The sequence below is a fragment of the Micrasema longulum genome, unplaced genomic scaffold (assembly GCF_059751315.1).
Source record: "Micrasema longulum isolate JH-2025_06_02 unplaced genomic scaffold, ASM5975131v1 h1tg002266l, whole genome shotgun sequence".
Taxonomy (NCBI): Eukaryota; Metazoa; Arthropoda; class Insecta; order Trichoptera; family Brachycentridae; genus Micrasema; species Micrasema longulum.
In genome coordinates this window covers 39,155-66,373 of record NW_028279424.1, presented here as the reverse complement: position 1 = coordinate 66,373, position 27,219 = coordinate 39,155, and the positions used below count along the sequence as shown (strand labels likewise).

Here is a 27,219-nt window from a genome sequence, read left to right as displayed (position 1 = left end):
TAATATTTTCTATTTCCTTTTAATTACTCTTAAAAAATAGAATATTTTATTTTCTCTTTCTTGTGTTACACAAAAAATATTGTAAATGTCGATTTATTATAGGAGCAAAAATTCATTAACATTTTCTTGTATACCCACAAACAGGCCATGCCTTTGTGGGATTTTTTGTTTACTATTTTTACTATCAATATGTATTTCATGGCTTTGTAACTATCCTTTATTTTTGACTACTCTGTTTTACCTCTTATGTAAGATGTAAATAAAAACAACAAAAAAAATTTAAAAATTTAATATAAAAAAGGCTACATTTCTCTTACCTTAGAAAAATCAACAGATAGAAGTAGCCTCTCCATGAAACGTTCAACATCTTCTGTAGGACCTCATCTCGAAAGGTTCTATAGACGTTGCTTCTGTCTCCAACTATCGCACTACGTCTCGAAACCATACAACAATCATACGACTAGTTGTTATCATGATAATGACCGATTATTCATTTAATTAATTCTGATTAGTATGTGTAGACATAACAGTTAGGAGCAATTTAGAGTATTATTTGATTATGAATTAATTGAATAGGATCAACAGGTCATTTATCGTTTATCGAAGATTTAACTAACCTATTCACCAGGGATTCGTATTTGATTTCAGACACGGGTGGATTATTTGTTCCCTTTGACAATCTGTCACGACACAGGTGGAGGCGCTGTACTGCATCCCCTTGTAATTCTTCAAAGTACCATAATATAAATATAACAAGTTTGATGTTCCAGCGTGACAGCGTAAGCACACACCGGTATACCTCCCGGCTTCCAGAATCTACCTGCCTCTGGTCATACCGATAGAAAGAGCTGAGAGGCAGCTGAACATGATCACTTTGGAGATCGACATCTTTCACCTCAGTGAAACTATGTTCAAAAGGCAAATAATCTTGCTATTCGTGAGTAGGTAATGTGGCTTTATAATATCGGTTTGAACTACTGAGTGCCTCACAGAAGAACTACCTTCTCATTACTTCACGTTCATGGGCCTCAAGTTATATTTTATTTCAGCATTTACTTTGTGGAAAAACATGTATTTATTTAAAAAGTTTATATTTACACCTGATGATGGGTTATTCAGAATACCTGAAACTAGCTTTGTTATAATGAATATTAAACTCTTATGTGGTAAAAATTACAAAGTGTTTTATTTTAAATGAATTTAAGGCCTAAAGTTCTTCAATACTTCGGACCCCGCTGTAAAGTTCTCAAATAGGTTGAACATATTTTACCTATATTTAAAACAACAGTCCCTCACCAAATTATTCAGAACGATAATCATGATTCGTCTGAAAATGTATGACTCGAAACATTTAAGTAATTCATCGTGAAATTTAATATTTTTACTAATTCAATTTACATCCATCATTTTTACTTTAACGTATGTGAATTATTTTATTTATTATTTATTTTACCTGTTAATTTATTTCAATTCAATTACTTTGTAACTCGTTTTCATTCCCGACACAACACTGATTTTGTTTCTATCGTGTCGGGGGGTGAATACAAAAGCGGAGTCGTTCATTTATTGTAAATAACTGAAATATAATAATACATGAAATATGAATTACAATACCCGGATTGAGTGTATGGCAGCCCTGAGACCGATAACCTAACGACTATCGATGCTTTACTACTAATATTGGTGGGTCACCAGCCACTAGGCACTACCTGTCCTATCTATACCACCCAGGACGTGCACGCTTTCATCGAAATTCCAATGTTTTAAATACAAAGATCAGGACACTTCGTAGGTACGGTTTTTTTGAATTGGTGGTTCTTAAATATTACTCATCTCATGCAATTCAGCAGCATTTGGGTTTCTCTACTGCGACATTTTTATGGTAAGACTGCATTTTAATAAGGGTAGTATTTTAATGATCGAATATAAATTCAAACTAAGGGTGTCAAAAATACTGATTATGGCGTACTAAAAAACTAAGTGAGTGAAAGACTTAGGGCGAAAACAAATATTAAAAAAACCTTACCTAACCTATATTATTTTCACCCACTCAGTATTTTTTTTGCCCAATTTATTATATAATTTCGGACACTTAGAATTTATTCGCCCGGTTAATAATTCCTCTTTTAATAATAATAATTCTTATACGTTTTTTTACAACTTCTGATGTATCACTTAAACCAGCAATTGACAAAACTACAAGAGAAGATAAAAACAGTTAATCACGCATAGACTAAAATATAATGGTTAAAACAAAAAATGCTTTCACGGCTATTATCTATGAGTCATCTTTAACAGATAAACTTGGGTGTGAATTAAAATTAAACATTATAAAAAACCTGTTTGGATTCAAATAAAATGAAAATATCTCTAAAAACATACAATTGGATTGCAATTTTGAATAACAAAAAAAAATAAGGCTGGAATGTATTTTTATCAATTTTAAGAGAAACAAATTTCAAGTGTATACTACTGTTATTAATATTTCACATGCCAAAAAATCTGTAAAACTCTGGATCACGAAAAAGAATATTACAAGTATTCGAAAAAGGGACCATCTACATAAAAAGGTTAAAAAAGATCCGTATGATATACCATTTATAACTATTATAAACACTATAGAAATGTGTGTAAGAAAATTATTAAAAGTGCGAAAGAAAACTACTATAGAAAGTTGTGGAATGAATACGAGAAAAGTATTGGAAACTATAAGAGAAATCGTTGATAAAACCGACAAAAAAAAGACAAGACACGAAAACTGGTACCCTTACTTACGAGGCAACATTTTATGCAGCCAGAGTCAATTGCAAATTATCTTAATGACTTCTTCGCAAATATAGGGTCAAGCATGGCAATAAAAATTGAAGGAAGTAAAAATACGACATTTAATAATACGAGTAGTACACATAGCAAAAATGTATCAACTTTTAGTTCCAGTATCAAATTAAACCCTGTCAATGCAGATTAAACAATTCAGGTAATATTATAATAATTCGGAATAAAAGAACTACAAACAACAACATGAACAGGATTAGATGGAATGTCTGTACTTTTATTTTAAAAAATACAAAAAGATAAATATTGTCTGCACTGAAAATTCTGATAAAAATAAAAGTTTAAACTCTGATGTATTTCCTAAACACTGCAAGATAGCTAAAGTCATTCTAATCATTAAAAATGAATGCACAATAGCGCATAAAACTTGTTGGAAGCACCGCAATGATGCAATCCTTCAAATCGAACTTTGCAAGATTCAAATTAAACATTGCTAGATTTACGCGCTATGATAAGTGGTGTGTTAATATGCTAATAATTTAGCAGGTGTTTTTGACGAACATTTCCTGTTATTTCACGTTCAACACAAGCTGATTGACTAAATGTCCGTTTAAATCATATTTATAGAGACATGTTAATTCAAAATATTCAACGACGACAAACATGCGTGTGCAAACAAATCTTGCTGTACAATTATTGTGGGTATATTGGAAATATAAAAAAATACAATAGAAGAGACTACTGTAGGCTGCATAGTGACTAAATGTTTTTTACAGAATCACTAGAAAAATTAATTCAACGGGCGCTACCAAATATCCATCAAAATTACATAAATCCTGAATGATTGTGAACTTGCAATATCAGCTGCAAAAAGTGTGGATAAAAAATCAATTTATATCAGCATTTAACATGTTTTTAGGAGAAACAATTACTTTCAAATCAATAGTTACAGTTATAGATCAAGATAAAGCCGTATATTATCGCACTGAAATTCACTTGATTTAACTTGATTACCACTATGCATCATTAATCTGCTTGGCAAAGATAACCAGACAGCGGAGTTACAAAGAAGAAAAGGGTTAAGTTGGGCGCTTTCGGCAAACTAAAATATATTTTTGAAAATAAAAAAGTCCCTATATGCTTAAAAAGACAAGTATATGAATCGTGCATATTGCCGGTGACAACATACGGACTAGAAACCATGTCTGTAACACAAAAAAGTAGTCAGAAATTAAAATGCACGCAACGATCTATGGAAAGGCATATGTTCGGTGTATATCTAAGGTACAGAGTAAGAAACGAAGAAATAAGGCTCCGAACCGGAGTCATGGATATCATGGATCGTCCAGCGAAATTGAAATGGCAGTGGGCAGGACACTTGGCGAGGCAGAATGATGGCAGGTGGACACCCAGCACCCAGAATAATAAAGTGGAGACCATGGGCAAAAAAAAGTGTTGAAAGGTCACAGAAAAGATGGTTCGATGAAATCGCTTCTATTGCCGGTAAAACATGAACGATGAAAGCGGGTGATAGGAAGGAATGGAGCCGTTTGGAAAAGGCCTTTTTCAGCAGTGGAGATAATAATGCTGAAGAAGAAGAAGAGCTTTAATCTGAAGGTTGGTGTTTGAAATTGAAAAAAAAAAAATGAAAGATTTTTAAACAATGCCATTGATGCAACAATTATAATTGGCAAATTTTAAAAGAGAGGATGTGCTAATACCAAGTATCCCAATGGTAATGATACTAACAGATATGTCATTCCAATTCAAATTATTGCAATTTTAAATTAAACTGGCTTTTGTAATAATGATAAACAAATCACAAGGTCAGTCATTGCAAGTGAGTATATGGATTGAATATGGAGCATCCATGTTTTTCTCATGGCTCATGGAGCATTGTACGTTGCATGCTCCCATGTAGGATAACCGAGGGATTTTTTTTCATTTAGGCCAAATAGAATCACCAAAAACATTGTATATCCAAGAGCATTGCAATAAACTAAACGCGGTCTCTCTTTTATTTCATACAATCGTATTTTTGTATTTTCTCCCAGGATTATCGCACAAGCAATGATTTTTTTAAATCACTATGAATATTTATGCTGTTTTTTTTATAAATAGATTATTGTGGGAATTAGACTATCGAACTCCCTCTCTAAACACGAGCATATTGCTTCATTAGAGAGGTAGAAGCGTGAACATTAAAATATGGCATTTATTTATATATACATGACAAAAAATGTTAAACTTTCATCATTTCAAAATAATATAAAAACAATATATTCACAGCATGCAAGTCAAACTACAATAATGCATGATCATCATGCAATAGGTATCACTTTTTTAGGTTGTATGAAAGTAGTTCATAAAAATCAACAGGTTCACTGATACTATTTTAGAATCCACATATTTTTTGGGTAAATTTTATTGATATGAGATATTAAAGAAAAGGTATTGATTCATTAATTTTGTGGAAGAAAATATTTAAAAAAATTTACTTGTGGGTGTACCGATAGTCGAAGTCTACGTTCAAGGCGCACAGAAGGAATACTGTAGTATATTGTGACGCTGTCCGGTTGAATTAAGATAAAAATTAGCTTGCCGGAATTCACTAATATATTCTTCAATATCGAGGCACCAGTTTTTTTCAAAACTCAACCGAGAAGTGTCAAAATAAATTTTGCATTTCTTCCGGGCGCTTTGAACATAAACTCCATATACGTGTTCTACAATAATAAACAAACCACCTGCATTCATAATACTTCCGACATCTAGCGACAATCAAATGTAACATCTTATAAATGATTACACGAAGAAAATACGAAATCAAATTCCACTAAAATAATATTACGAAGGTCAGAAATATTTTAATTTATATTTTAATTATTTATACATTGGAAAATATGTAGATAGTTTAAAACAGTGTTTGTATTTCCTTAAAGTATTTATATACTCTAAGCGTATTTCAAATATATTTAAAAAATAACAAACTAAAAGTGTGGATTATTAATTTTTAGCTATGGCAATACTAAATGACTGACACTCGATCAGCGACAAGGTTGTGATTTCGAACAGTTTTATAAACAGAAATGGTGAAGAAAAAACCTTGATGGCGTACGTAAATGTTGCTGAATGGTCGGCAGACCAAACTGCATACTGGCTCAAAGGTTTACACAATTTTTAAACTCTCTTTAACTAATGTAGTTTTTGCCTGCATTCTTTGTTTATTGCAGTGGTCAATAATGTATTTGTTGCTTGTTTTGACAGGTTTGGATGCAGTCATTCTTCAATATATACCTTTGTTTTTGGAGAACGAAGTTAAAGGTCAGCAATTACTGAATTTGAGGGCTGATGATCTTGAAAATTTAGGCGTCATAACTATTGGACATCAAGAACTAATTCTAGAGGCTGTTGGGCAATTGAGAAATTTCGTAAGTTAAAAAATATAATATTTAGAGATATTTACTGATTACCTACAGTAAATGTGTTGGTAACCCGGGACAGAAGTACATATAAATATTCATTGTAGTTATGGCAAAAAACAATGTAATATGTAATATTCCGTGCCCAGATGCCCAAAATCCTGGAAAGTCAATAAAAAATCGGAAGAGTTTTAAATACTCGGAGTATATGCAATGGAAAATGGCAGCTTTCAAAAAGAACTGGAAACGCTGCTAGTATTGGCAGGTGCCACATTCAGAAGGCTGTTTTGGTGATAAATAGTTTATTTCGTAAAAAAACAAATGCTGCCTATACAATGGCTGCATGGCAACGATTCTTCTCCGCGGATGCGAAACGTGGCAGCTAATTAGGGCCTTAAAAAGCAAACTATTGAGTTTTGAAAATAGGTGCCTCAGAAGAATTTTAGGCTTGTGATAGTTTGACTTTGCAAAGAATAGTGAAATAAGATGACTGACGTAGAAACCTCCGGTGACAACTGTAAAAGCGGAGGCGATATGGTCGGCTGGGCCATATACTGCTGATACCTCACGAGAGCTTAAACCACGCTTACCTCTTTTACAAGGTTCTTGCGGTCCTGGACGTCCACGGCTGACAATTTGTCAGTAGCCAAGAGGCCTGGAGAGATTCGGTGAATACCATACGCTTCACTTATGGAGCGGACATGGATTAAGTAAGACAAAATAGACATTTGTGCCTTTGTTTATCTTATTATAACGAATGTATCAAATGGGTTTTATTCAAATTATGTTCTCATACGAAACTTGTAAATATGACTTATTTCTTTACTAAATTGACATTAAGCCATGATCGCCGAAACATAACTGAAAGGAGTAATATTTTATGTATTATTAAAGAATATTTATTTTATTCAGATCTATAAAATAAATAGAGTTTGATTCTAAAAGTGTGTTTCTTATTAATGAGAGATAGAGGTGTTCTTCTGTAAAATATTGGTTTTATCAGTTAGGATATTTCGGCGATCGTGGCTCTATATGGTATTACCGCTCTGTTACTTTCTAAACTTAGCATTTCTTAGAAATTTGAATGATTCTTTCAGTTAATTAGGTATTTGAATTCCACATTTTGCTTCGTAAACATTTTGTACCGAAATACTGTCAATATTATTAAATAACATATTACTGACCTAAGCAAATGTTTTGTAAATAGTTTTTCTGTCGCTCTCGCAGATGTCTCTCCGAAAACTGTGCAAAAAACACAACTGCACATCTGACTGATTATGCCCAGCTAAAATTAACAAAATCGAGGTCTCTAGTCCAGTTTTACGCACCCCACAACTGAACCGATTACATATTATTTTTTTTAAGAAAGAGTATTGGAAAGAAATTTTCTGTGTCGACGTGTTATACTTTTTAAAAATATTTATCATATTTGTATATCGTTCGCGTCCAAAGGCGGCAGATAAAACTAGACACTATTGAAGATTTTTGGACGGCCCTAGCTCTTATAAAAGACAATTGGTGCCATACGGAATACGTTTGTATGAAGAAAACTCAGATTATCCTCTAGACTATGCATGTTAGTGTAATGTTATTTGTAGGAATATCTGGCTTTAGCCCATATCTATCTGCTTTCATCTTATTTGCTCCCAATAATGTTTAGAGCAGTGTCTTCGTGGATGATCGCACTAACACAATTCATCTATTATTTGCAGAAATTATTAATTGTTATAATATAATCGATGCTTTTAATTATTCATAAACTTTTTAAAAAAAAATCTGCTTTTATTTAGAGATGAATGTAACATTTCTAAATATTATCCTTTGCTCACAAACTGTTTTATTTATGCTCCCCTGTTGCATCCTAATTCTAAGATATTTTAGTAAACAAGTTTGAATATTATTAGGGGTATTATAAATTTAAGTAGTACATAAATACATGTGCGTACATTGTGTTGTAGCATTATGAGTTGGACCGTGAGAATCTTCAACATCTCGCCCTGCAGTTGTCTTGTGTGGCTACTTCACTCTATAATGAATTAATACATCATCAAGATAGCTCTAAAGTAGAAACCCAAACCCTGAGTGATGTCACTAATGTTATAGCCATGGTGAAACCTTTGGCATATTGGCTGGACATGTGAGTATTTACTATTCCTGTATATTTGGGCTTAAGAAAAATCACTTTTAGTTTTCTACTATTTAGAACTTCTGAACATTTAAATTTACAGGTATTTAATTCAAATTGAAATACTATGTTCAGTAATAGAGTTTTTTTAGTGAGTGCTTATAATTATTTATTTATCAAAAAAATTTTACCTGACTGTTATTAACTTCCAATTATATTGACTCAAATCAAGCATGGGAGTTATCCTTGTAAGTAATAAGGAAATTATATTATAGTAAATAGTGCAAATGGCACCTAGCAGTGTTAAAATTACGATTTAATAAATGATTTGCTTTTTACAAATTCAGTAATGTTCAACGCAGCATTCTAATTTTGGTCTAAGACTTTTGAGCAATCGTTTGTGATAACTCCATGGAAAAGTATCATTAATGCAGTTTTAAAATGTGACGGAATTATTTAACCTATTGAGATTGATGTAACCACCGTCAAAGTAATGGAAGAGCTTTGTACAATGAAAAGAAAGCTTGATTTTTCAAATGTCCTTGCTCCTAAACTTTATAACACCTACTTTAAAGACAAAACAGAAAATGATAATTTAAGCCTCTTTTCTAATAATTTATTTATAAACTGTGTCACAATTATAAATGTCAATGATTTCTTTACCAGATAAACTTTTTATTTGCCTTTGTAATTTTTCTTAATTTAATTTAATTATTTTTTGCTTTTCATCTATTTGCTATTTTATCTATTTCTTATTTCCACTTACTCGTTTTAAAAAAAAATCTGAAAGAAACTTAAAATGTTTATTTTATATGTCTCCATTTTTATTTATAGATACATCTGCACCATGGATTTCAAAATGTATTTTAGATTTAGTATACCCACGTACAGGGCATGCCTATGTGGGAATTTGTTGTTTTGATAAATATAGTGATATACATATGTAGTAAAAAAAATACCAAATGTAAACAAAAAAGTTGTTAATAAAATAAATAAAATTCATCCTATAAATACATATTATTTCAGTGGAAAGATGGTATGTCACTTTTTATACATTTTTAAAGTTTGATGGGCTCATGGGGTTTGAAAAATCAAAATTTTAGTTTACTACCCTAATTCTAATATCAGTAGATGTATTAAACATTTGTTTCTCCAGGATTTTTTATTTAAAAATGCTGAAAATTTCAATTTTTATCCAGACTTCCCAGACGTATCATACCTTTGCCATTAAAAAAAATACAGCAAAACAAGATATGTTTGACATTTCTTAGCCATCTTTCAACTGACACGACATACCATCTTTATAAATAGAGTAATGGCTGACAAAACAAGATGTGTTTGATGTATCATAAATGCTCAACCATTACTCATCTAAAAATGGTATGTCACATCTTTTGTCATGTCATGTTTGTTGTAAAGTGACATATCTCAATTCGCTATATTTTTCGAAGACATGCCATATTTTGCCAGACTGTAAATCTCATCAGATGTAATACCACACACATCTATCCCGAAATACATTCCCAGCTTCTTCCACTTTTATAAATCTTTTTGCGTCTCTTTCGTCTCGTTTCTATTATGGTCCAAACAATACCTTTAATACTTAATATGAACACTTGATAATTAAATATACACATTAAATCACCATATATATTGTTGGTGATGTGGTGATATGTCCTATCTAATTTTTTTAGTGCAATTAATTTTCTGCAATTAATAAGTTTTGAAGCTATATACGTTGCCACATTGTGCAAAGCGTTTTCACAATAAAGTATCTAAGGTTGACGCATTTCTACATTCATTTTTCTGTAAATAATAATAATAATAAAATAATTAACTTTATGAAGCTATATACGTTGCCTCATTGTACAAAGTGTTTTCACAATAAAATAATTCATCGAATACCTTAAATATCGGAAAGTAACAATTTAAATTACAATATTTAATTCATCATAAAGTGTTATGAAGTTAATGACAATTCTATTAAAAAAATGCCATGTTTTAAATAATTTAAACTTAAAATGATTTCAAATTCACCTCTGTAAAATATACACTTTTTATATAGTAAATGTTGCCAGATCACCATCACCATCATTTGCTCCATATTTTATTCCAAATTCTATAAAATGTTTAATGTTAGTAAATATTAGTATCTAACCACATACTGACTTTTCATGTCTACCGGTTTTGAGACATACCCTTTGCTTTGTTTTGAACATAAAAAATAAATCTATAACAAGTAATTAATACCTCACTCAAAACGGGGGAGCTTGATTATTTATAGGATTTTAAAACTTTTTACCGTTGAATTTTGTGAAAAGGATAGCCGAGATGGGTAACTTATGTTTTACGGGAAACTTATATACATAGTTGATGAAACAGGCATATTACCTGAAATTTAGAAACCCTGTACTAATGTTTATGAATGTTTTATGGTATGTTTAACGATCTACATTGTGGATTCTTGCAATTATAGATCACCGTTTTCCGGTCAGCCAAACTATTATGAAATAAAGTCTGAAATTCTTAGACTATCAATAGAAATGGCAACCAGTGCCCAAAGAGACAGGTTTGCCGAGAGTCCGCTATTGGCTATCAAGAACTCATGCAAGAAACTAGCTACTTTGGCTGACTACATAATACAGGTACCTACATAAATTACCTTTACTTTGCTTTAATCTTAATTGTTTTTCTCTGTATCAGACACCCGGAGCCGGGCTTACCGTAGGTTCAGTTGGCGCAAAGAACCGGACACTCACTTATAAGGGAGGGAAGAGCAATATGCTCGTATTCATTTACGAATGTGTATATCCCGTCCCTATTCAGTAAGCGACTGGGTGTAAGATCCTGTTAGATCTGGCGCTGTTGCCACCCATCTAACTTGTCTTGTTAAATTCAAAGATACAGACTGTACACATATCATATTACCAGTACTGAAATGAGTCCATAAATTGGAAAATGAAGCATGATAAGATACTATGTACCATAATGCTAAATATGTATATGTTTTCACTATCGGCTTCCTAATCCTTCATCTTCTTTTCCACATCCGTTCCTAAGGAGCATGTGGACATCGCCAGTCAGCACTCTTGCCTCCTCCCATGTCAATCCTGCGTCTTTTAGTTCCGTCAAATAAAGCCGAAAGATCATCGACACCCTTCCAGGATGGCGGGAGCCCGCGGAAGAAGAGGTAACTCGGGTTTAGGTTCTCCGTATCCTCAAGATGCTCGTTAAAGGAGGCTGCTGCGCCCGTTTTGAACTTTAATGTTAGTTATGTAATGTAACCACCCTATGCCTAATATTCTCCTCAACCACTTACTCTCAAAACTCAGAAGTTTGGTGTTTAGAGCTTTGGTAAGATGCCAAGATTCGCACCCATATAGGAGTACTAAACTTATCCTTGTCTTCATTTTTTTTATTCTTTATTCGGATAACTGACAGATACATTTGTCGTTTTAAAAAAACTAAACAAATAAGCCAATTACAGGTTTTCACAAGTAGCACCACAGTAAGTCAAAATATATTCTCAAACATAAAATAAACGGTAAACTAAATCCAAAAAAAAAAAAAAAACTACAAATTATTTCGAAAATCTATGTTTAATGATTTTGTTATTACATTAAAATTATTGAAAGTTCACTGTAATATGAATTTTGCTTATAATTAGATAAAACAACAGGAGTTTCAAGAAGGTGATTTCTAAGAACTTTTGGAGGAAGATTAATAGAGAGTTTGTATATATATATATACATCCCCGTCCTTATCCCAACCGTTTTACAGCAAATATATTACTTTTATTTGATGGTGCAACTATTTTTTGTATTTCTTTTCTGAGACTTAAATTGTATAATTTAGCTTGCCACTGAAATTGAGTCCATGCAATATTTTTTTCCGCTATAGTGTGTATAAATCTAGAACTGTTGGTTTCCCAAATAACAAAATAAACATTATGACTGCTCATCGTTAAATTTTAATATAAAATTGTATTCTCTTCTAGGACATATCTGATCCAATGTTGCTCCAACCGGCGACTCTGGATTTAGCTACAGTGAAGAAACGAGAACAGGAAATAGGTTTTGATATTTTACCGAGTGCTAATGGTATTCATCAAATTGTCAATATTAAATCTTTAGCCCATTCTAATGGTAAAATTGAAGCTGGCGATGAAATTGTTCAGGTGAGCATTTTATATTTTGGGAAATGTAGATATAATACCTATTGCTTTCAGTAAATAAATGTTTAAAATGGGTTGTACCTATTCCAATGCTGACGTATTGTGTTTTTTCAGAATATGAGCTTAGAGTCAAAATTAATTCACAGAAACATATTTAACAATATAATTTGTGTTCAGGTCAAACTAACATACCATTTTTACCAGGATTTTCACTATGCACATATTTACAAAAGAACTTCAGTTATATTCATCATACATTTACTATTATGAATATTTTATTAAGATATACATATATCTTAATAGAAATCGGGGGTTTACGCATTTACAGAGCTTATAACTTGTCATTGGCTACTCAGCACGTTCACGGACACTTCTTTCTCATATGATCCACTCATAACGTTCTTTTTTTTCTCTCAATATTTCACTTTGTATTAGTTGATGGTTTGAAGTAAATCTTTTTTGACTAACAAACTGGGACACTTTTGTTGCTGACTGCTTTTTATAGGGACACAATATCTCTTCCTACCATATAATTACTTCAGTTTCACGTAGGCTATAGCCGTTTTTTCACTTCCAATGTCTTTCGAACTGACGGCTATACACGTCATTTCCTAAATGATGGACACGATTTTGGCAGCTACAGCCGGCATAACCGCAAACTAAAACATTTTCTGCAAAAAATATTTTGTGTACTTTTATTATGTTCCGTTTTGCCAAAAAAAATTGTTTGTTTTTTTCAATCTGTTTGATATAATTGTTTTCTATTACACAGGTTAATAACTTTTAAAGAATATAAAAAGTATAATATTTGAAAATGAAATCTTTTATGTTTTTTCAAAAGCTGAAAACCTAATATGTATTGTACAGTTATTGGTACGTTATCCTTACACAAACTTCGGTGCCGCTTACTGTAATATTAGTAGCGTATAATAAATTAGAAGTATAAATTGGATTGGATTCAGTTACTGAGATGCGGGATTTGGGTGTGATTTTTGATCAGAAATTGTCTTTTATCAGTCACATTAATGATATTAGTAGTAGATCTTTGAAGTCGCTTGGGTTTATTTTGCGCATCACTAAGGACTTTTAAAATATAAACACTTTAAAAATTTTATACACCTCCTTGGTGAGAAGCATCTTGGAGTATAATTCTACAATATGGAGCCCTTATTATGCCTCTCACCAAATTACCATAGAAAGAGTTCAGAATAAGTTTTTGAGGTATGATTATTTATTAAATATATTAAATTTGATTAAATTAAGGGACAGGAGAACTATTAATGATTTATTAGTTCTATTTAAAATCGTTAATTCAGTATTGGACAGCCCTGAAATTTTGGCCCTCATCGGTTTTAAAGTACCAGTTAGAGTGACTAGGCTAGTTCAACGTTATCACTGCAACAATCATATCTCAATATATTCTAGCAATTCAGTACTGAATCGTCTACATGCGCCTTGTAATAAACATTCGGATTTAGGTGACATATTTTTATTGAAATTTCCAGCTTATAAACAATTACTTGTAAAACATTTTAGTGTGGAATCAATATTTTAATTATGTTCTTTCTAAGTAAGCATTGAAAAAGTTGTTACTGTATATACTCCACTGTAAATACTTATGTATGTATGTAATGTAAAAGGTACTTGTACCGTTAATTCTTGAAAAAATAAAATAAATAAATAAATTTGACAAAGTTTATTTATTTGCTTTCTTTAGTTATGTAGTTAAATAGCTAGAGATAGTATCAGTCTATTGTATATATTCCTTATCTTGAAGGAAATGTATATTTATAATGAAATTTTATCACTTGCATTCGGAACTAGTGACCATGTCATGACAGTCATTCGGCCTTATCTGTTTAATAAACACTCATTTCTGTATCATTTTTATACTTATAAAATATTAACATTGCATTTACAGACAGTAAGTTATTTAACATTGTTTAAAAATACGTAATATTATTTTGTAAAGTGTAAATTTAAATAATAATTCTCTTCAGTAGGATTAGTTTTTTTTTGGCTAATTATAATTCATATCTCAAACAAGCTGAGTTTGTATATGAATGCATTTTTTAGGGTGAATGTCTATGCTAGTGATTTGGTGAGTATTATAATGTCAAATACTTAATAATAATAAAATATTAAAGCTGGAAAGGCTATTTACTGTAAGCTACATTTTACAAACTTTACCAGAGAGCCATTTAAAAATATTATATCTCATAAATTATACCTCCATTCAGAATATCGTCTATAGACGGGGTAAATCATATTTTAATGTGTATTCATTCGCCTATTTATTGAAAATATTTTACAAGTCCTATGTCGTTTAATGTAATTAGTTCTGTCGTTATTAAAACTGCGATGTCACTTAAAGTAAATAGGCTTTCCAGCGTCGATATATGTTTTTACATATCATCGATGCTGGAAAGGAAAAAATTACCAAGTGATGATTTAGTCTAATTTGTATTTAGTTATGTATATCATTGGAATCGAAAAAATATTCTGCATCCTTGTCTTACTCTCTAGCTTCTATGCTCATTTTGGTTGTCGCTTAGTATTTTATATTTTGTTAACTATTTACAGTTTTCTGCAACCAAGCAACTAAGATTTCGATCTTTTTTTTTCTAGGATTACATTCAGGACTTTTGTCTACTTAGTTATTTTTTTGTGTTTTTAATTAAAAATATTTTTGCCTTTAGTCTCTTTTTTTCGATCTTACGAAAAAATAATTATTTATCTACTGACTGTTTTTTTTTTACTGTTTCTGACTTTTGCCATTTTACATTTCCCTAAATATTTTGTATTTACCATTAAGATAATTTTTAAGAGTTGTCATTTGTAATTTTTTTGCTTCATTTAAAAGATATTACATTTGTCGCTTAGGAAAATATGAGATGCCATTTTTTATGTTATTTTATTGCGCTTAGGTATGTTTTGTGGGAAAGAGTTTTAATTTAAGCGGAGGATGACCCTTCTGCACATATCTTCTATCGTCGTTTTACCATACTGCAAGTGGTCTTGGAGTGGTTGATGAGAATAAAAAAAAGTTCCTTAGTAAACTCGCACGTCCCACTGTCTCGCGGCTTGTATACGATATCTGGTAACTATTTTCGTTTAAAGTGCGGGACTGGCACCTGAAGCGTAAGGTTGATCGCCTTCACGATGATCGATATACCCTGCCTTTGGTGTACAAATGCAACGCCTTATGCACCATCGGATGCTGACAGGGGTATAATGATGAATGTTTGCTATGAAAAAAATAAATATATATTCTTATGTTTATGTACTGTTTTGTTTTAGTAGTTAACATGTATTTATTATTTTAACCACCTTTTGTTTTGTAAACATGATAGTATAAGTTATTATGAAAATAAAAGTTTATTGCGAACCCCGGGGAATGGGAACGCTGGAAAAAAATTAAACATTGTTTTCAGGCGTAACCTAGTATGTAAAATAATTCGATCGGATGAATCTCTTCGCAACAATAAAGGTTTCACCTCTTTAACTTCACTAAAATCAACATATGAAAGAATTGAAGAAATATGGATGTTTAAACATAGGCAAAATGGTGAATTTTACAGTGTGTAGTGGCCACTTAAATTAGCCAATGACAGGTTATAAGCCCTGTAAATGCCTAGACTTCCATATTCCCTTCTCTTAAATTTTCTCCATCCCCGTTGGAAACTTGATTCTGGTCGTAGAATCGTGTTTCTATTGTTTTAAGTATTTTTTCCGCACTTTTTATCCATAAAAATATCTACATGGGACTTTTTTCATATTCTGAAAGTAAGTGTAGCTTGTCAGTTGGGCATTTCTTTTTGTTAGTGATTTTGATTAAAATATTACTAAGCGACAATGACTATTTAAATAGCAAGCAAAATAAGAATCTATCCATGGATGTTAACAAAGGGTCTAAATAGGTTTCAATTAAAGTTGGAATATCACCAATATTATAAATAGGAGATTTGTTATAAATAAAAAAAATAAGCACACTTAAATTGGTTCTCCTGTAAAGTAAGCCTCTCGTCGCTTAGTGTTTTTTTCCTTTCCAGCTTCAATATGTATTTGTATGCTTATTTGCATGATTTATAAAAGAAATTGTTTTTCTTATCTGTTTCTCTATTCATTTAAATTCAATATCAATTTATTAAAACTTAATAAAAATATTACCATTGATTACTTCCTTTACAATAAGAATCGTGATCGTCGAATGGTTAGAATTAAAAGCTTTTGGAAGATCTTTAAATTTTCATAGTTCATTCACTGGTGTATTTTATGTCAGTTTTAAATAGGCGATAGCAGCTACGGTGCATATGAGGATGAGAAACTGCAAAATATACTATTTATGTATTTTTTCCATTTTTTAAAACGCAAACAGGTATATCAAGAAAACATGATTAATACAAGTACAGTTCATTCTTATAGTTTTTCTTTATAGGTAAATTACCAGACGGTTGTTGGTTGGCAACCCAAAGAGGTCCTCTTGTTGTGCCAAGAGTCTCCCGCTGATGTTTTACTGACCCTAAAGAAGCGACCGCGGCACACGCACACATACGGACAGATATATATCAAACCGTATCGCCTTCCCAGTAGGAAGAGATCTACCGATTATAATCGCTGGGGAACCTTACCGTCCCCCCGTCCTGAGCTGCTTGCGATTAAAGACTTTGAAATGCCTCTTCCAAGGTAAGTGTTGTTATCTTCCTAAATAAAGTACCAATGTAACAGATAACATACAATTGTTTGTTGCTGACTAATGTACATGTGGCCTCGTAGTGTAGTGGTCAGCGTGTTTTGATTCCCGGCATGGTTGATATGAAATATTTATTTTTTATGATGTTACATAGTCCCTGGACTGGCACCTTACGCGTAAGACTGATCATCTGACCTTCATGTAATAATTTAAAAAATGATCAAGATACGCTGCGATTGGTGTATCAACCCAGTGCTCTAATGGTGCAGAAAGGGAATGATGATGACCTAATAAAACCTAATACAAATTTAAAATTTGAGTTGCAGTAAAATTGTTTTAAGAACAGTCAGTCCAGTCAACCTGTATGTAGGATATTAAGTAAAAAGGGTCAACACAATTTTTAAACTATTCAATTGAAGTCTCAACTTTTTTATATTCAAAATTTATTTGAATACCGGTTCTTAAAGTTTTATCTCGCAGGTATTCAATTACCGGGATAGCAATTCACCCCATATAAGCAGATAAAGTTTGTACTGGAAGAAATCATATAAAAACTGGAACTTTTGCATTATTATAGATGGGTTTTCCAAATTTTAAATTTTATTAGCTTTGTGCTTAAACTGATTTATATTTCTAGATCTATTCCGGTTCCTCTACCTCCCCCTGAGCTGGATTTGGAAGTCAGTTCATCATCTGATGAGAGTGAGATTTGTTCTCGACCAGAGTCACGTACTTCAGATTATATATTATTGTCTTCCAAAAACAGGTATATTTTTTACAATGTATTTTAATTAAAATGACTATAAGTACAATGTGGTGTACTCATATGATTGGAACTCGAGGTTTTTATATTAGTTATTAATAAATGTGTAATTTTAGTAGTAATTTTTAAAAATTATTGAATGTTTTTATCTGCAAATACTTTTATTTACAAACATAAATAAAGTAACAAAAGTAAAATTATTAAAAAATATGTTAAATATGTTTCTACTACCAACTTAACTGATTTAAACAATCACATTTTCATTGACCCATTTTTTTGCGTATTTTTCAAAGTTGTGGTGGGTAAACTTCTCGTATCTTTCATACTACACATCGACGGCAAAAAGGCTAAATGACTGATGCGCCATAAAGTTAATTTTACAGGAGAGCCAATCTAAGTTTTTTTTTAGGAAAAGTGAGCTTAACTTTTTTTGTTTTAAATCAATTCTAAATCTATCTAGGTAAGAATATCATAAAACTTTTTTTTCTATTTTTTAAAAATATATAGATTAATTTAATAAAAAATAAATAAAAAATTAAAGGCATATTCCTAAAATGATAAAATCCTTATTTGACTCACAGAGGAATTTTACCTGAAACGCCAAATATGCAACAGCAAAAAATGGGTAAAATGACTACTGTTTTCTTCGTACTTCATACGTTTTGAAGTTAATTGACATACAAGTTTCATTTCTATATGAAGTAAAATGTTTGTTGTATCGACATTTGTTAACCAATAAGCAAAATTTGCTGAACAGTCCAAAAGTATTATTTAGAGTAAACCTAAATGACAATTCTTCAAAAAAGTCAAATTTCGTGTGATATAAATCCGTTAATTTTATCAACGTCATACAAAAAGGTTTTTTATGTAAGTGCCAAAATTTACGTCCGATCTCCATGGGAGTCAGCTCATACGATGCAGCTGAAACTTCCGAGTAAAATGGTATATATAACTCAATACCGCTTAAAGCGGCACATCAGTCACTTAGCCCTTACCATCGACATGAATGCATTATGTTATACATTCTTTTGTCCTAATCTAGTTTTACAGATAGGGATACTTTGGTATTAAGATTAAACCTCTGACTGCTTTGATTTTGATTAATAATTGTAAATTTGTATTTTTTTTAAAGGAATAACCCGCTAAGTTTCTTTTTTTATGGGCTTGTCAGCAGTTGGGACAGACGTAATTTCGAAGCAAAAATTCACCACAACATTCAGAACAATTGAGAAAAAAATCTTTCTTGAATGTTTTTTCTTGCAGCTGGCGGGAATCGAACCCGCGGCGCCACGGTCTTACCAACTACGCCACGACGCCTGCTACGAGTTTGAAAATTTCAAACTCTGTATGTTAGATTGTTAATAAAAAAACAGTTTAAATTGTACTGAAATGATGAATTTTTTTCAGAATTTTTTTACCTAAACCACGGTCAGTTGTGCAAAGGCGGAATACTACTAGTGGCAGTAGTCCAGTATCCAAAAGGCCAAATATCATTATTGAACAGGTATTCATTGTTTCCACTATTATTGATTACAGATACTTACATATTTTTTATATTTTATCATTTAAAACTTTTGTTTTATAGATTTGGTTAGAATTAAAGAACCAGCAATCTCTTCAGTATTCAGGAAGTGCCCAGATGGCCAGAAATAATGATCCAGATGATATTTCGGATAACTTGTGCAGAAGAGATAAGTCCGTTTCATGCAGTGCTGGGTTGGAATTATCTCCTCGTCCTAAAACTTGCCTGGGAGTTGGCCTAAATCATTCCAAGGTCATCAAGTTAAAGGATAGGCTAAATAGCGACGTGGATGATAGATGTCCCTCTAAAACGGTCAAATTCTGTGATGAAGTAGTAAGCACTAACGATGAGAGATATAGTAGTAATGTAAAAGAAAGGGGAAAATTGGACAAAAGTCACTCTACTCCAGCTTATGATTTTGGTAATGTGGATGATGACACTTCTTTATTAATGGAAGACATCATTCCCGAGTCACCAACTTCCTCCATAGATAGTCCGTCTATCATTGTACACAGTCCAGAAAAGGTAGATCAAATATTAGGCTTTAAAAAATCCAGCCAACAAATTGGAGGCATCATGTCTGCTGATCAAAGAGAAATTGATCATAGAAATCACTTAGTGGATAGCTTACACAGAGATGATGTCATACCCAACAATACGGATACAGTCGATCAGTTGTTAGAGACCATCAATATTGCTCTTTTAGAGCACACGAGCAAAGAATATAGTTTAAAAAATAGTAATTGTAAAGGACATAGTATATTTCATACCGAATTTGGAGAAACCCATAAGAAAGAGAAGCAAATTCAAGTCATACCGAACGAATTGTTAGGAGCTATAAATGACCAAAGAAAATTAGCATTAGAAAAATCCAAATCTACGCAATTGAACATAATATCGAAACCCGATGTTCCTCCGGAACCTCCTCCTCGGCCCCTCAGTACCCAGCGGCCCGGATATGTTCCACCTAAATTCTATAAACACATTCAGAAAGAAGATATTCATGTGATTCCTAATGAGACTCCTGCGCCTTCTATAATTCCACCGAGGAATGATATTCCGGTTCCCATTACCTTAGGAACTATTTCTGAAACGAAGGTATCCTCAGGTAGTGATCCGTCTTCTCCACATACTCCTCTAATGCCAGCAAGAAATCTACAAGTCCTGGATCCCGAACACAAAGGCTCCAATACTAATTTATTAGGGATTAAATGTGATGCATCAGTGACTTCTATTAAATCTAATGATACCCCCAAACTCTCAGTTTCACCAGCTAATAATATGGTCAGAGGATTGTTATCGACGGGTAAATCAAAAAGCCTTAAAAAGAAGAATTCGATATTAGCTAGTAAGTACTGCAATACATATATATTTTAATTTGAATGTATACTATTGTTGTAATTTATTAATATATATTTTTATTCATATTGCAGAAAGGCGAAAGATTTCTGTGAAAGATTTAGGATCTTGCGATATGGAAGGATATCTCTATCAAAGGGTTCGTTCAAAAAATAATGCTAATGTTAATTGGCAGCAGAGGTGGTTTGTCCTTATGGGGAATACCTTTTACGGATTTAGGTATAAAGATGTAAGTATTGTAGAATACATAAGCCAACAAACAAATATGATTACAAATATGCCAGCTTTCTTGTTCCGTAATATGTTATCATAATGTTGTTTTATTATTATTGCAGTCAACTAAGGCGGATTGTTTGATATTTTTGAGTGGTTTTACCATATCCGCAGCTCAGGAAGTAAAGTCCAAACAATTTGCTTTTAAAATATATCATACAGGAACAGTATTTTACTTTGCATGTGACAATGCTGATTCTGTGGCTATTTGGGTTGAATGTATTACGAAAGCTACTTTAACAAATAACGATTCTTGGGAAAGAGCTAGTAAAAAAGATAAGAAAACAGATGAATCTAAACATTTTTCCGAAACAGATTATTCAGATGATGATATTCAAAGTACTTCAGGACAGAAGGATAAAAGTAAAAGTGATAAACAGGAGAAATCCGAAAAATCTCATAAATTTGGTTCATTAAAGAAATTTACTAATAGAATGCATAAGTCAGATTCGCAAGAGAATGTAAACCATTCCTCTACTAGTCTCGATAGAAAGTATTTTAATAGATTTTTCTCATCCAAGTCCACTAAATCTAAAGAAGAAAAATCTAAATTAAAAAGTAACGATGTACCCGTCCCTACCGACAGGTATAGAAGTTACAGGAAGATTCCACTTTCTGGCTCATCTATTACTGATGTATCTTTATTTGGGAAACCCACTACTTCCCAACATCATCAAGAGGTTTCTTCTGAGAATAAATTGCAGAGTATCGCCAAAATAAAAAAATTAGAATGTATAGAACACGATAGACATATTCTCGAAAATGACAATCTTCCAGATTTAACTCGTAAGCACTTGAAGAAACCTCATAACCCTATCAATTTTATCCACGCATCTAATCCAAATTTGTTAGATTTTGAAAAAAGCGAATTTGTGGCAAAACCTAAGTGCGGTGCCCCATTTCTTAAAAATATTGCTCAACGGCCAGATAACTTTATTGGATTTGTGACACTAGAACAATTTATGTTGAACAAACAAGAAGAAGAAAGGATGCAGGTTTACTCCAATAGGGTCCTAATGGGAGTGGAAAGGGACTCCAGAGAGGATGAAAAAAATCAGCTAAAAAAACAGGAACGCAATTTAAGAGAAAACATTAATTTACAAAAACAATTGGATAAAATTGTTCCTGATGTAATTTATGGAGAAATTCCAACATTTTTAGAAAAAACCATTACTCAATCTAAAGTGGATCAAATTCAAAATAGAAGTTTACCTAAAACTCCATTAAAGAATAGCAATAAAGCTGATGTTTCACGGAATAACAATTCTAACATTACCGATTCAAAAGGAGAACACGAGAATTTAGAGAGTAGGCTCCTAAAACCTGAGTCTAAAAAAAAGAATGATGGTTATGAAACTATTAAGTACGATGAGATGGATGACCACATCTGCTCCCAACAAGAAACACTAGAAGAAGTTTCTGCTTCTAATCCACCTTTGGTACCGAGAACCTTTACAGCACAGACTACCAAAGATGGATATGCACCTGAATCCGATGTCAACTCAAAAAAACAGGTATCTAAAACAAATCCAAAGATCAAACCTGATTATAAAACAAACCAACATTGCAAAGATTTGGGTTACGAGTACATTTATGGTGATGATCAGAAAACCCAATTAGCAGATTCTCATAAATCTAGTAACAAAAATGATTTAGGCTATGAAACAATTTTTTTAGACAAAAGTATTGATTTGAGTAATGGCGTATTTGATGATGATACTAAGGTACCTCCTAGAAAACTTTTGATTGAATTCAGGAAGCCTATCCCTCCTCCAAAATCAAACTCTAAGAATAAACAACCGGTCAGCCGGCAGGGATCAATAACTTCCATCGGCGACAGAAAGAGCTCCGGAATCGATACAAAACCCGTGTTCAAGCAAGGTGATTGTCCCGAAAAGTTTTGGCTAGATTCTTTGAGAAGGAATGATAAAATTTATACGGCCAAGCATAGTGATAATTCCTTATCAAATGCAAAACTGGATAAATTTTTCACCAAACACAGTGAGCCACCTACTTACACAAAGAGTAGCGAAGCCACCATCGTAAGGCCCGATAAGCTACAGAATAAGCAATCGCCCAATAGTGAAAGTACATGTACGGTAACTTCCGCGGAGCACAAGCCACTCAAAAGCGCCACACAGTATACTCCGATGTCTTTGCAACTGGTGTCTCCGAATAAAGCTCTCAAAACCTCACCAAATTTCCAACTTTCTTTAGATACCAGGTTAGTTCACCGTCTTGTTATATTATAATTATTACGAACCAGCTAGCATCTATTTTATTCAGGCTTTGAAGTCTTCGTCTTTCTGTGACTTTATTATTTTCTCTTTGTTTTATCGCGATTGACAGTTCTAATAGCTACGATCCACCAGTTGGCTACCTCTGCTCTATAGGATATGCATGTATGAGTAGTAAATATGTCACAATCTGGTAACTATGCTGTAAAAGAGTATTGACTTTAAATGTGTCGTGTAGAGAATCAGGCAGCGGCATTACTCGGCTGCGGCAGATGTTCCAGCCCGGGGGGCCTCCTACGCCCCCAGCTCCCATACGGGAGCGGACCTTGCTCGGCTCGCCGCGCCTGCACCGTGCCATCTTCCGCAAGAACCACGCAACCACCCCTGCCGATGAATGGACGCAAGATTTTGTATATTCAAAGGTGCTTTTATTTATTACTAACTTTTACCCGCAGCTTCCCGGGTATTCGGGATTCGAGGTATTCGGGAGAAATTAGTAGGTTAATAAATCAGTTTTATCGTTTATTATTAAGAATTTTCCTGATGGAATAATATATTCATTCGAAATAAGTTTTTTTTAGATAGATTCTTGGTATATTATGTATTTTTTCATTGCATTTTTTTTTAATTTGGGATGGAAAAAAAAGTATCCCCAAGTAAAAAATTCTGTAAATCAGTCGCTCCGTTGAGGCGTGAAGGAACACACTTTTGTATTTATAATATTGGTATGGATTAAGAATAATCATTTACCTCACCTACCTCTTACTTCGATACATAGTTCCTATTAAACAGCAAGTGCTTTCACCTACGTTTCATCCTTTAGACTGGCAGATAATACTATTTTTTGCAAGTCTAAGGAGATAAGAACATCAGTGCCTCGATCGCAATGGCCGCACTTGACGCAATAAATCTTTCTCACCGTGATTGCTCGTCATTTTAGCGATTCCAATGAAATATCGACTGAAATTCGTCGATCGAAAATTATTATATTTTTTAATACTGCCACACTTCAACCTCATGCGTGGCAACACTAGTATTAAATGTCATCACTCAAAATATGTGCGTTTTCCAAATTACGATATTTGGCACTGTTTAATTACTACATTAATTAAAGAATGGAAAATACATAATGCAATTTTTTTTATGATGTTGTAATTGTTTGCTGTATATTTTTTAAACTCAATTTGAGACAGAAATAAAATGAAACATTAGTTAAACACGGTACATAATATTATGATGACAACATGTTCTATTACACCAATTCGAGATGTGGTCCCGTGGCTAGTGTCTTGGACTCACGGACCAAAGGTCTGTGGTTCGAATCCCACTCTACCCCAACTTGATTCCCATTTTCTAATAGTGAGTTATTTACAACTCGCTGAAAATGGCCACCAAAATTGAAATATTTGGGCAAATTATAAGAGCGCTAATATTTCTTTTTCTTTAAAAAAAAAAAAAAATTCTATTCTATAAATTCTAGCTTCATTGAAATGAAGTTATGGTAAAATAAACTTTTTGTAAGTTATCCTTTTCATCATTATTATTAATTACTCGCATAAATAATACAACAGCGCTTTATAAGGTATCCTATTATTATTGTTAATGTTAAATTATCTTTTAATTATTATTATTATTTGTGTGATTTTTGATTATTATGTTTCGAGTACTTAGTTCCTTTTTCTGTTTAAAAGGGAGTGCCATCGGCTTCTTACTCGGACAAGCCGCCTCATGAGTCTTACCTGTTCCCCGGGAGTGACCTGCCTAGCACCCCTGACTACCCCCACCTGGAGTACCCGCCCGTGTTTGAGCCCGAGACCTACACTCTGGCGGACCCTGGACCGGCCATATTAAGGAAATTCAACATTGATAGTGATAAGAAATTGCCCCCAACCTGATATTTGACTTGTTGCGTGTAATTTCTTCATGGACATTGAGAAACTACCAGACTCAATAGCTTAAAAATGATAAATAATTAGGAAGTCCAGTGGTTTTATTTTATTTTATTTGTAAATAGACAATTAAACTAAGCCAATTTTTTTTTTAAATTTTATATATCGCATTATCAGCGCTATGATTTTTAGATATGTTTTGACTGCAATTAAATTAAGAATTATCGGGTCAACGTTTAAAGTTTCGGGTAGCACTAATATTGCTCATGCAGGTAGCACCAAATTGTATAAAATGCGTACTGGAGTAGACTTACCTTGAAATTATAACTCAAAAATTAATTCCACAAAGATGAAAACACTATGAGGAACTTCAGCCCTAGGGGAAATTGGATACAATAAATGTTTTCTTGCAGGCGGTAAAAATTGGAGCACTAAATAGGTAAATATCGCATCTTTTTCTTTTACATTTTTAAAGTAATAAAGGTCTATGAAATACTGTCCAGTAAAAAAATATTTTTTTGCTAATTATTAGTAGCATAAAAATTACTTTTAAATTTGTAATTTTGAAATCCCGCAATAACGGTCATTCCCTATAGTACGTCACGATTCATGTTTATTTGTTCCTAGCCATTGTAATTTGTTCAGAACAATATCACGAATCTTGACACCACAACAACCAAGGCCAAACACGTCACATTTTTCTAGCAATGTATTTTCATTAAATTTCTTTTTTACATTTATGTATGAAAACATTTCTCCATACTATCCATATCGATTTTGAAAATACAATTAATTATTCTAAATCCATTTCATATATTTTTTTCGGTATTCGTAGTATGTGATATTTCCCTATTGTACGGAAAAGTTTCCTGAAAATGTACAAAAAAAAAAAAAAACGAACTAATTTGAATGACGCCGCTAGTTCTTATGAATCAACCAACTATGGAAGATTTCCAGTTTGCTTGCCGTCAATGGACCTGATCGAGGATGAGGAGGATAGAACCTCTGACGTCACACGCAGAGTTATTTCAGAAATACAAAACTTTAAAAATCATAGCACTGATAATACGATTCATAAAAATAAAAAAATTCTCATTCATAATAACACATTAAAATAATTACAACAGCCCAGATGATGGACGCGACAGTATTGTCTTTATTGTCGGCAAAAAAGACAAACAACACACTGCACAAACCCAGAAAAATATCAGTTTTCTAGTAGCTTGTCATAATGGCGGTTCGTTAGTTGATTTTCACAATTTTCATTTTTGGAAATAATTCTTCGCAGAGATATTTTACTTCTAAATATAATTATTATCCGCCGAGCAAAGTGAACCATTCTATTCTATTCAAGTTGACAATCCCATAATGCTTAGATAGTTTATTCCAAGGCTTTTAATTTATTAATCATTTCATTGATAAGTTTATTTGGTCCTTGGAAAACACCTTGAGCTGTACATAAATAATGGCCTGCCACCTCATGTTGCTTATCACTGCTCGAAATTGACAAGTTATGATAAAGAATGTAAACCTAGAAATATTTTTGATCCGTTAATTTTATTGAGTGGTGAATATAAAACAATCAAAAGTGTATTTATTATAAAGTACGAAAATTAAAGTAGTTTCTAATGAATCAATATTAGTGCTTGCTTTTTTTTGTTTAACCTATTGTTATTGATACTTGGAAGGCTCGCTTTTATAAAATATACAACATATTTTGTAATATTCTGTATTACTGTGTAAAGGATTAAAGTAGTGGGAGACATTATGTGTTTACAGTTTTGCAGGTTTGTTTACATAATGATTGACATTTCCGCTTAATTATTTGAGTATTACAAATACAATTTTGTTATTATTTGTTATTAAAAAATATTATGTAATACAAATACAGTAAAACCCTTGTTTTATGTTTTTTTAAGGTAGCAACAAAATAAGTGTAAAACTGAGGAAAACTCTTAAGTGAGGAAATTGAAAATGTATGGAAAAA

At 32.4% G+C, this 27,219-nt stretch overlaps 1 protein-coding gene across 1 annotated transcript; it reads left to right on the top strand.

The window, feature by feature from the left end:
- The first annotated feature begins 5,790 nt into the window (after positions 1-5,790).
- Positions 5,791-26,437, top strand: cnk (connector enhancer of ksr). Its single transcript, XM_088239796.1, has 13 exons — positions 5,791-5,942; positions 6,043-6,206; positions 8,156-8,334; positions 10,799-10,967; positions 12,320-12,499; positions 16,935-17,182; positions 17,827-17,955; positions 19,360-19,456; positions 19,538-20,822; positions 20,908-21,062; positions 21,169-23,330; positions 23,582-23,765; positions 25,035-26,437. The coding sequence occupies exons 1-13, from the start codon at positions 5,885-5,887 to the stop codon at positions 25,236-25,238; spliced, it is 5,214 nt and encodes a 1,737-aa protein (XP_088095922.1). The 5' UTR covers positions 5,791-5,884; the 3' UTR covers positions 25,239-26,437.
- The last annotated feature ends 782 nt before the right edge of the window (positions 26,438-27,219 follow it).

Coding starts and splice junctions, on each gene's coding strand:
- cnk (XM_088239796.1), top strand. CDS start 5,885: ATGGCGTACGTAAATGTTGCTGAATGGTCGGCAGACCAAACTGCATAC. Junction 6,207..8,155: donor TTGGGCAATTGAGAAATTTC/GTAAGTTAAAAA, acceptor ATTGTGTTGTAG/CATTATGAGTTGGACCGTGA. Junction 20,823..20,907: donor GAAGAATTCGATATTAGCTA/GTAAGTACTGCA, acceptor TTCATATTGCAG/AAAGGCGAAAGATTTCTGTG.